General features: G+C 40.2%; 1 protein-coding gene across 3 annotated transcripts in view; it reads right to left on the bottom strand.

The window, feature by feature from the left end:
* The window catches only part of ACSL4 (acyl-CoA synthetase long chain family member 4), a 40514-nt gene that overhangs the window by 3603 nt on the left and 25328 nt on the right, over positions 1 to 11583 (bottom strand). For all 3 annotated transcript variants that reach the window (XM_087972026.1, XM_026674626.2, XM_026674627.2), the window contains exons 7-15: positions 9890 to 10040; positions 6796 to 6919; positions 6176 to 6247; positions 5156 to 5295; positions 4216 to 4388; positions 3468 to 3542; positions 2054 to 2245; positions 1566 to 1680; positions 421 to 578 (exon numbers count right to left, since the gene is read on the bottom strand). In XM_087972026.1, coding sequence (XP_087828152.1) covers positions 421 to 578; positions 1566 to 1680; positions 2054 to 2245; positions 3468 to 3542; positions 4216 to 4388; positions 5156 to 5295; positions 6176 to 6247; positions 6796 to 6919; positions 9890 to 10040 — 1200 coding nt within the window. The remainder of the gene's footprint in view (positions 1 to 420; positions 579 to 1565; positions 1681 to 2053; positions 2246 to 3467; positions 3543 to 4215; positions 4389 to 5155; positions 5296 to 6175; positions 6248 to 6795; positions 6920 to 9889; positions 10041 to 11583) is intronic.

Here is an 11583-nt window from a genome sequence, read left to right as displayed (position 1 = left end):
AGTGTGAAAAACTGTTGTAAGTCACTTTTTTCAATGCCGCCACTGCTGTTGTAACTTTGAACAGTCACTAAATGAACAGTTGTAAACAGAGGACTATCTGTTTGTTAATAAGATACACTGTGCTTTCAGTCTTTTCTCGAGAGCATTCTTCCCCATGGCCGGCAGATGGCAGGATAATAATAAATGTAGCTTCACAAGGCCTTTAAGATCATTTTCTATCTGAAATACGTCTCTAAGTCTACTCCAGGTACTTGTTGCCTGCCCTTAAACCCTCAGTACATGGCAAATATTTCTTTAATACTTGAGGAGAGGAGTAACGGGGAAGTGGCTTGCAAAAGCTCTTAAAATACTGAATGATACTCAAGCAGGGCATCTGCTGCAGATAAGATCATGAGTTGTAACCACACTACATTTGCTTACTTTTGTTAGCCATGTCTTTAATCTCTTTCAAAACTTCCGATTCCATGACAGGATTGTTACAGATGTTGATCCAGTTGTCAGACATGCCCCTCTGCTCAGCAAGTGCCATGAGTTTCTTCTGATTGGGAACCACAAAACTGATAACGTAAGACTGGTTGCTAGATTGAAACACAAGAAAACATTGTTTAGTTTTTATGACACTTGACTAAGCAAAATGTTTTAACCCTGAAAATTACACTAGCCCAGCCTTTTTCGACTGAGGTTCTGTGAGAAATTGTGCTTGGGGGTAAAATACTTGTTGAACTTCACATGCTAGCTGTAGATGTAACTTTTACGCAGATGTTCCCAGAGATCTGAACATTATTTCAACTTATTTCCTTCAGGATTAAAAACAGAAATGAGAAAGGTTGCTCCAACCATGTATATTTAGATCATTAGAACCTAAGAATGCCTTTCTGGGTCAGACCTCTGGCCCATCTATTCCGGCAGTTTGTTCTCACAGTGGGCAACCAACATGCCCAAGGACGCCCATCCGTCTCCCAGCAGGTGGGTTTCAGAAGCGGATCCCTGGGATTTCCATAAAACCAACCAAGTTGATAGCCAGCACATCTCTATGGTTACTTGTCAATCGTGTGTGTATGTGTATATAGATAACGGCTAAAAGGTGAGAAGAAACCAAAAGAATACTTTTGTACTTGCATAGCGTATGAATATTTAGATCCAGAATGATTTCAGAAACGTGGGCATGTACCTGTGACCCTCAAAGGGTTTCTGAATGAAATGCCAAGGATCCTTTACTATGGCTGGTTTACTGAGGTACAGAATTTAGGTCAGCACCATCTGAAGGCTGGTCAACTTGGGGACCTTCTAGCACCTAATGCTTCCCAACATATGCAACGTTAAGATACATGAACTTCAACTCCCAGAATTCCTCAGCTGCTGAGGTTGGGAAACACTTGAGTTATGTGTGTTACACCTGCTGGAATGGGCCTAGCTAGTTCCAGCAATTTGAATCCTACTGGAGCAATGATTTTGGAAAGCGGAGCACAAGATTCTTACTTTCCAACCTGTTCGATATAAGTTGGTGTTTAAAAAAAAAAAAATCCCATGAAATTGTATGAAAGATCACATATATGTAAACTCACCTTTTCGCATATGCACAAATATTGTCAATCAGGGGACAGTTTTTCAAGGCTGCCTCAACTTTGCCAAGAGACACGTATTCTCCAGCTTGCAACTTCACCAAGTCTTTTTTACGATCTGGGGAAACAATCACACACAATTTGGGGTTTGAGAGACCATCCTCCTATGAGTGAACACACCTTTCCTCAGAAGGAACCCTCAGTGGAGCCAGAGACGGAAGGGTAAAGTCGGCATTCTCCAGACATTCTATTTTAAACACAACGATGCCAGTTCTCATGCAAAACCAACTGCTGAGATAACATCTTCTACCTTTGCAACTGCTAGGACCACATTTTTAAAATGTAGTTAACAAAAAGTGAAGACTGTTATAAAAAAAAAAGGCAACTGTTTTATATGGCTGTTAAGTGTATAACTCATCGTTGTGCTTGGAAGAGCTTACTCACATAAAAACAGGGACAGGTTTGTGAGTAAACCAAAATATTGTGCCTACCTATGATTTGGAGGCACCCGTCAGAATGAAATTCACCAATATCTCCAGTACAGAACCATCGCTGGCCTTTGACATCGACAATGAAATCTTCAGCTGTTTTCTCATCATTTCTGAAGTATCCCATAGAGACATTGGGCCCTCCAATTATAATCTCTCCCCTAGGGTGTGGCAAGTCTCTTGTTGTGTAGCCTCCTAAAAAAAAACCAGAAAGAATAAATTAATTGGTGGCTACAGCAATTCCTTTAAATCAAATCAAAATGATCATCAAGAAAGAATGGCAGGATAGCAACAGCACTTAGACTAATATACTGTTATATAGTGCTTTAGAGCCCTCTCTAAGCGGTTTACAGAGCCAGCCTCTTGCACCCAACAATCTGGGTCCTTATTTTACCCACCCTGAAAGGATGGAAGGCTGAGTCAACCTTGAGCCTGGTGAGATTCGAACTGCCAAATTGCAGGCAACTGGCAGTCAGCAGAAGTAGCCTGCAGTACTGCACTCTAACTACTGCGTCACAGCGGCTCTTGTTGATTAATTATGTTAAGCCACTAAATTAACATGGGTAGTAAAATGTAATGATGTGTTAAGTCCAACTAGGATCACAAACTCTGGGGACCAAAAAACTTTTGAATCTAACATGGGGGTGTCCAGCCTTGGCAATCTTGAGATTTGTGGACTTCAACTCCCAGAATTCTGTAGCCAGCGTAGGAGTTGAAATCCACAAACCTTAAAATTCCAAAGGTTGGACATCTCTAATCTAGAATATTTATATAGGTACGTATGGGACACAAACAACTTATTCAGAGGTAATCCCACTATATTTAGTGCGTTTTTCCCCAGATTCAAGGAAATACAGGATCGCTGCTTCCCTCAGCAAATTTATGCAATTTATTAGGAAATGGATTCCCCTAACAGATCAGATTAACAAGCGTTTTTCAACACTGATAACTTTAAGATGTGTGAACTTCAACTCCCAGACTTCCCATGCTGGCTGGGGAATTCTGGGAGTTGAAGTCCACACATCTTCAAGTTGCCCATATTGAAATGGACTGGTTTAACCAATACAAGTTAAATGTATCTATAGCCATTAGCCTCTTAAGGCAACAGATTTAAAAAGTTAATGGTTTTCTATGGGATAGGATTCGTCCCACAAGTGCACCACGAGGGGAAAACAGTTTCAGAACTAGGATATCCGGGACAAAAAATAATCAAGCTTCCCAGATGGTGCTGTATTTTCCTGCCCCCCAAAAAGAGAAATGGCTTGAGATGGGATTTAAGTCTTCTTGCGAAAAACTTAGAGATGGAATAACTTTCCAACAAGCACCTATTTATCTAGTTTGTCAAGGGCATAAGACACACCTCCTATTTCAGCATGGAAACAGATTAAAGTATATTAGAATAATGGGATTTTCTCACCTTCTTGCCAGTCTCTGAGCTTAATCTCACAGCAGATAAGAGGAGCTCCAACTCTTCCAGTACTGTAGTCAGTTACTAGGTAGAAAAACATCAGGAAACGAGGAATGAGATAAGAATCAAACTAAGAGAAGAGCAGGGAGAGCCGACGGTGGAATTAAGCATGTCATCAGCTTAGAGTTATTATGTGGCCACAAATGGTCCAATTCCTCTTCAACTCTGCTGATCCTTATTTGGCACCAATTTAGTATTAAAATTTAGATTGTCGTGTATAGGCTTGAGCAATACATCTTGAACTGCAACTTAATGTATGGTCCTGATCTTTTGCGGCTATATTTGTGTCAGGCACAAAAGAACAGGACCATACATTAAGTTGCAGCTCAGAAAATTTATCCCTCTAGCCCAGGGGTGTCCAACCTTGGCAAGTTTAAGACTTGTGGACTTCAACTCCCAGAATTCCACCCCTGCTCTAGCCTATACACAGGAATCTAGTCAACTAAAGTTCAAATCTGAATTGGTGCCAGATAAGGGTCAACAGAGCTTGAACTTGGACTGTTTTTGGCAATGCAACTACTTTAAGCTGATGACATGCTTAACTCCATCTTCCAGCTTTGCCTACTCTTCTATACAAATGCTTTCAAGTTCTTTTAATGTAATTGCAGACTAGACTAAAAACAGCCCTGCAGGCTGTTTCTCAAGGGCTCCACACGAAACACCTTCACCATGACAGAAGCTAACCACAGATCCTTACCTTCAGTAATGGTGCCCGCTCCACAGGTTTCCGTCAGGCCGTAGCCTTGGCCAACAGGGCAGCAGAAGCAGATGTTCATGAATCTCTGGGTTTGAGAGGAGAGGGGAGCCCCTCCGGAAAGCATCATACGTACGTTCCCTCCCAACAGGGCCTTCACCTTTTTAAACAGCAGTCTTAAAGGAAAAGAATCCCACAATGACATAATGAAAGGACACACTAAGAGGATTTATAAACAGCAGATACATGACTCTCCTTGGCCCCCTCCCAGATACACCCATTAATCCACCTGCTGTGGATTCAGCCCAATGTTACAGATCTGATCGGCTTTCTGCTCTGTTCAGAAGTGAACAAGAACCTGGTTTTCAGGGTGCGGGTTCTAGGTTCAGTTGAAGTTGCTACAGACTCATTGAAATCATTGGCCCCAAAAATGACAGATAGGGCTGTCTTTCACATCAGAGAAGTCTGGTTCAAATCCAATTATGTACAAGTCAGGGAGATTTCAACATATTCACCGGAGGTTCCCTGGAAGTTCAGGAAATTTTTATAGGACAAAATATTCTACATGCACCCAAGGATTAGCTGTATGGCAAGACTCAAAGATAAACCCAGGGCCCTCCAAATAATCTGGACTGCAACTTTCAGAATCCCCATGTGAATGGCTATGAATTCTGGGAATTGGTACTCAATATATTAACATTCTGGCAAAGGTTACCTTAGAAAGCCCCCGAAGATAAATGGTCTCGCTGCAACAATTTTAAAAGGTGCAATAACCTACACTTAAGAACCACTGATTTCCATGATGAATGAATGTACACCTGAAGGGAAGGTTGAGATTTAGACAAAGAGCCTGTCCAATCTGGTTGAACCGGTGGTTTTTTTACTCAAATGTAATCCCCAATTATATCTGCAACAAATATTAAAATACATTAACTCTACTTACAAGTTACAGAGAGGTGCATCATAGCCTCTTTTTATTTGTTCCAATTTATAGTCATATCCTATCTTGAACAAAGTTTTCTGGAAATAGTTCATCTCCTGAACTTTACTCATAACGTTCTTATAAATTCGATCCATGATTTCCTACAAACAGTTTAAAGGAAACAGCTAAGAAACATTTTATTCCTGAACTGGTTTATACCAGCCCAGACCTGTGAATAAGGATAACAGGAAGGAGCAATTCATTTATTTTAAACAGCTAACTATTTCCTTAGTTGTATATCCCTTAATATGTAATCCGGCTAATCTATTGGTGGTCAATTTTAGCTGGGGGTTATTTGCGTAGGCATTCAGCGGAAAGCAATGGAAATATTGAGCGTAGATCGCTCTCTCTCTCTCTCTGACACACACACACACACACACACACAAAATAAATTACAATTTTTGCAGCCAGTTGCATTTTATTTTGGATGTGCTTAACAGGGTTTGACAAGGGAAGGTAGACAGAAAGGAAGACAGATTTTCAAAATGTGTATTATGAAACATGAGCAATGACAGCTGTTTCAAGCAAGCAAAGCTGTAGATATATGCACACCTGCAATTGGTTTTATAAGAGCCCTAATTTCAAAATTTTATTAGTTTCTCAAAATATATAAAATACAAAAGAAACTAATGGCAAGGGAGGGAAAAGGGAAGGAAAAAGGGTTGACTTCCGACTCCTTTGGGTACAGGAGAATAAGGTAGCAGCATAAACACTCTACTTTTTTACTTTTATATAATAATATATGCTATATTATATTTTAAGAAACTAATAAAAATTTGAAATTAGGTATTAAAAGACCCAGGATATAGGGGTTTTTTTTTAACTTGTGGGTCTAAGATGGGTGATCTATATGAACCTATTGGGAAAAATAAGTTACTGTACTTTTTAAAGTTTAAAATTTAACATTTAAGCCATTTCTAATAAAGTTTCAGCATGGAATACACGAAGTTTCACAAGTATCTCATCCTTACTGATACTTACTGGCACAGCTGCCATCAAAGTGGGCTTCAGAACAGTGCAGTCTCCTTTGCTTCCCTTTTTAATTTTGCTGGACTGAAAGAATGAAGGGGGGAATGAGAGCCCAGTTTTAATTTCAATTACTTTCACAGAAGAATTAAACTATGGAAAGGTGTTTAGGGCTATTAAATTTTGTGAATTGAAAAAATAAGCCGAAGGAATGAAAGGTAGAGCATTTCATCGTATTTCACTACTTGAGGATCAAAGAGCTGATCAGATTCTAAAGCTGCTGAGAAAACGGAAAACTTGCAACCAAGAAAATTAGAAATGTTCCAGGAATAACAGTTTTACGATGCCCTTATCTGTGCACGTCACTTTGGTTCAGATTATTGTAGTGGCAAGTTTAAGACTACTTCTCGCTCTAAAGTTATACAATAATATATTAATCTGTGCAGTTTAATATTTTAATAACCTTTTACTTATTTTACAACTTTTAAGCTGCCCAGAGGCATCTTGTAGGGGAGGTGGGTGGCATAAAAATTTGATCAGCAAATAAACAAATGAATTTCTATCCAATGTTTGACATTAATTGAACACTTTTCCTCCTAAACAATTTACAAAGCAGTTTCCATCCATTGGCTTACCTGGTCTGACAGGGTGAGTGGTGAGGAATATCCAATCCTGCAGCCATAAGTAATACAGGAAATTTCTGCTGTTAGTTCTAATACATGAGCCAAAGGCAAGTAGCCAATATATGTGTCGTTGGGTCTATGGGAAAAAAATGTACAGTAAATTGTTTCAATATGGCAGTCAAGTTATCTTGGTCTAAATAAACACAGAACATGGTTTGGAGTTTTTGTCCACCAAATCCTTATAATCTAATAAGGTCTCCAACCTTAGCAACTTTATGTTTTGTGGACTTCAACTTCCAGAATTCCTCAGCCAGCCTGTTTGAGGTTGAGGAATTTTGGGTGTTGAAGTCCACAAGTCTTAAAATTGCCAAGGTTGGAAACCCTGGTCTAATGTATATTCAGGTTGATAAAACATCAACTTGGATTGACTGAGTTAAAATGCAACTTCAGCTAAATTGGTTGGCCTCCAGAGGTAAGGATCTCAACTTGCTCGTGCTGCATAGAGAATTCTGGGAGTTGATGTTCATCTAGCCAGAGAACCATCAGACTGGAGAAGCCTGCTTTAACAGACCTTATGCCTGTCATTTCTAGTTACTAGGGCAGAAGTCTCCAAACTTGGCAACTTTAAGACTTGTGTGGACTTCAACTCCCAGAATTCTCTAGCTTTGCTGGCTGGAGAATTCTGGGAGTTGAAGTCCACAAGTCTTAAAGTTGCTAAGTTTGGAGACCTCTGTACTAGGGCAACAGAAATGTTATCTTCTACACACAATTTAGGTAATTCAAGCCAAAATAGGTCAGGCCTGGAGCCATGGCCTCTTGGGAGAAGTATGCTTAGTAATTATCCTGCAGTCTTTCTGTCTCCCAGATACTTGAAATCCTTTGATATTATGATATGTTAAAATCCCACACTATTCTACTGCTATACTTTACTATTCAGGCAGTCCTTGTCTTACAACCATTTGTTCAGTGACCATTCAAAGTTACAACGGCACTGAAAAAAGTGACTTAGGACTGTGTTTCACACACCCATTCCACCATCCCCATGGTCACATGATCAAAATTCAGATATTTGGCAACTAAGTCACAATTGCAGAGTCCTGGGGTCATGTGATCACCTTCTGTGATCTTCTGATAGAAAGTTTAGGCTCAATCGTGGTCATATATAGGTAGTTGACAACTACCTATATTATGATTATCATCCCTAATGTTCATTTTATTTTGTATTGAGCTTTGAAGCTTCTATAGATTATATTTTAAACAATTCTGTACAATGCTCAAAGAGTTGAAGTTACTAGACAATCCAGAAATAAGTTGTGTACAAAGACAGACGTACTAATTCGCTCCAACCTCCAAGTTCTAGCAGTCAAGAGCATCACTGCTTTCTCTGCTTGACTTTTGGATAGATAATGGGCCTAGTAAAGCTTGAAAGACCATAGTGGGCTTGCTTGAATCAAACAATAAAAGCAGAGTACAGCTCTGAAGAGTTTGTCCCACTCCTTGAGCAGTGTAACTGCGTATTTCTGCTTCACTTGCAGCAGCAAAAACACAGGAAGACTTATCTTTACCCCTATATAAAGATTAACCTTATTGCTTTTATTGCTCAAGTAGTGGAAAAAACTCTCCTTGGGAAGCCAATTACTAAGAAGAAGCTATGTCTCCAAAGCAAGGGAACCACATTATCTCTTTGAGATAGATATATTTATTTCTAATCTTGATGACTAATCTGTTTAAGTTTAAAGACCAATGTTTAAGGTACAGGTCATTGATTAGGTACTGAACATGCTGAATAGCATTCTTCACAGCACTGATGAGCACCATCAAGGTTTTGCATGGGCTGGGCAGAATATAATAGTGGTGTGTATACAGGGAAGGAAGAGCTAGATGGTAACACAGGTCAACACCAAGGCTCCAATAAAGAAGAAGATTTGTAGCTCAGGGTTGAAATGAGGGCTCCTTGGTGCTCTCTGAGTTGAGTTGTTTCCTTGAAGACATTTCATTACCCAAACTAAGTAGCATCTTCAGCACCGATAATGTGACCTAGTTTGGGTAATGAAACATCTTCAAGAAAACAAGCAAGCTCAAAGAGCCCTCGGTAGCAATAGCACTTAGACTTATACACCGCTTTATAGTGCTTTAGAGCCTCCTCTAAGCGGTTTACAGAGTCAGCCTCTTGCCCCCAGCAATTCTGAGTCCTCATTTTACCCACCCTGGAAAGGTGGAAGGTGAAGCCAACCTTGAGCCTGGTGAGATTCGATCTGCCAAATTGCAGGCAGCTGGCTGCAGCAGAAGTAGCTTGCAGTACTGCACTCTAACCACTGCGCCACCGAGGCTAAGGCTATTGCAATTATGATCACAAAACCTTAATCCAGTAATATATAATCCTCCTAGTACCAGCTGTTATTGTGTCCTAACCACAATCCAAGCCCATTTCCCCCAAATTAAAAATGACAGAAGCTTTGACAATTGATACTTTAAGATCTTGCATGAGACACCAATGTTTGTGACATGATCACACCAAACCAATGGGAAGGGAAGGGTTGCTGGCATTATTATGGGTCCAACAGGTTCCTGGGAACATGGCAATATCCACCCAATTTAATCTCTTAACATAAATTGCTGTTACTGCCAAGCATCAAGGAAGGATGATAAAAGTTTGGCTAGTTCAATCTCTGCATCTTTCATTCTGTTTACAGAATACAAACACTCATAGCTGGAGAAGGCAGCACACATATGGGAAGATCCACCAGGGAATGGAAGGTCCTGGGTTTCTATCTGTTGGACTCTCTCACCTGCTATCCCCAAAGTGCTTTTTCCAAAAGGCAACCAAAATTCCTTGGGGTTTTTTTTTCTTTGAAAATGTTTTGCTTCTCATCCAGAAGCTTCTTCAGTTTTAACTTCTAGTTCTAACTTCTAAAAGCTTCTTCGATGAGAAGCAATAAGTTTCCAAAGGAAAAAAAAAACTATGACTTGGATGATTAGTCATCAAATGACTTGGATGATTGAGAATCTCCACAGACACCTGCTGGTTCCTCTCTATTCTCAGCCCATCTGCCCTCTTTGTGGAAAAAACTGAATTAGAAACAAATGCATATATTTAACTGCTTACCCCAGGCCAGGTATTCGCTCACACTGTCCAGTCATTCCAGCTATCAAGTTTTTATGGACCATCATGACCCCTTTTGGCCTCCCTGTGGAGCCACTGGTATACATTACAAGGGCCATGTCTGTAGGGACAGGGCGGCAGGGAGGGATGCTTACTAGGCAAAGGTAAGAAGGCAAAACAGTTAGATTACAATTCTGAGAAGAAAATAAAACTGAGTCTAAAACTAATAAAAAGTTTTTATACTGTGGAAAAAAAAAAAACAGCTAAGTATAAGTGCAAACAGACTTGCAAACCAAGCAGGGCTAAGCCTTGTGGCCTACATGACAGTAAAATGTTGAAAATGGTGGGAAAAAAATCTGATCGCTGTTGAGAAAGGAAGGTGTGGGCTTAGGTCTTTGAGGCACTGAAGAAATGGTCGTGTGATCAGGACACAGTTAGGCCAAGTGACATTGTGGCATCATTGTGGCTTGTGTGCAACTGTGATGAGAGTTTGGTGGAGAAAAATTCATTCTTCCATTAAGTTTCTCACCTATGAAAAACCTTGAATGGGGAAGGCCAAGGGTTATTTTTTTTTAAACTGTATTTTTACTTCTAGTGCTGGAAAGTGAGAAGCACCAGCTCATGATTGTATCACACCTTTGTAAGAACCCTTTAATTCCAGAAAGTCTCAAAACACAAATGATTATACAAACCCTCAGGGCACACAGCCTTGTGCACAATTCAGGCTGCTTGATAAAATCTCTCTCTTGCTCACCAGTAGCCACGCTAGACTCTGTTTTCTCTGCAGAGGTTTGAGGTGGGATTTCAAAAGCCACAGCTATTCATCCTCCCCTTGTTGTTCTAGAGCAGGGGTCTCCAACCTTGGCAACTTTAAGACTTGTGGACTACAACTCCCAGAGTTCCTCAGCCAGCTTTGCTGGCTGAGGAACTCTGGGAGTTGAAGTCCACAAGTCTTAAAGTTGCCAAGGTTGGAGACCCCTGTTCTAGAGGACCGAGCCCTGTGACTGTGTCAGCTCCCTTTCAAATTCAGAACAAATTTCTAGGGAAGCAGACTACAGGTAGTCCTCAACTTACAACAGTTCATTTAGTGACCGTTCAAAATTACAACGGCACTGGAAAAAAAGCGACATGACCGTTTTTCAGAGTTACAACCTTTGAAGCATCTCCATGGTCATGTGACCAAAATCCAGGCACCTGGCAACTGCTCCATATTTATGACTGTGGCTACGTCCCAAGGTCGTGCGATCCCCTTCTGACAAGTAAAGTCAATTGGGAAGCCAGTTTCACTTAACAACCATGTCCCTAACTTAACAACTGCAGCGATTCAATTAACAACTTTGGCAAGAAAGATCGTAAAATGGGGCAAAACTCCCTTAACAACTGTCTCACTTAGCAACAGAAATTATGTCAAGGAACTCCCTTTCTACCAACAATTTTATAAGATGAACAATGCGAGAAGCGCCGGTAGAAGGCACATGAAATATTCAAATTTTTAAGAAGTATATATAAAGTCAATTCACTTAAAGACCAGGTTACTAACTAATCAACTGCAGGGATTCACTTAAGAACTGTAGCAAAAAAAGGTTGTAAAATGGGGGCAGAACTCACTTAACAAATGTCTTACTTAACAACAGAAATTTTAGGCTCAATTGTGGTTGTAAATCAAGGACTACCTGCATTGTTAAGCAAGAACAAAC

This window comes from Notechis scutatus, chromosome 10 (genome assembly GCF_049901735.1).
Source record: "Notechis scutatus isolate UNSWTSFEM ecotype Mainland chromosome 10, rNotScu1.2, whole genome shotgun sequence".
NCBI classification, from domain to species: Eukaryota; Metazoa; Chordata; class Lepidosauria; order Squamata; family Elapidae; genus Notechis; species Notechis scutatus.
This window is presented reverse-complemented; position numbering and strand designations above follow the sequence as displayed.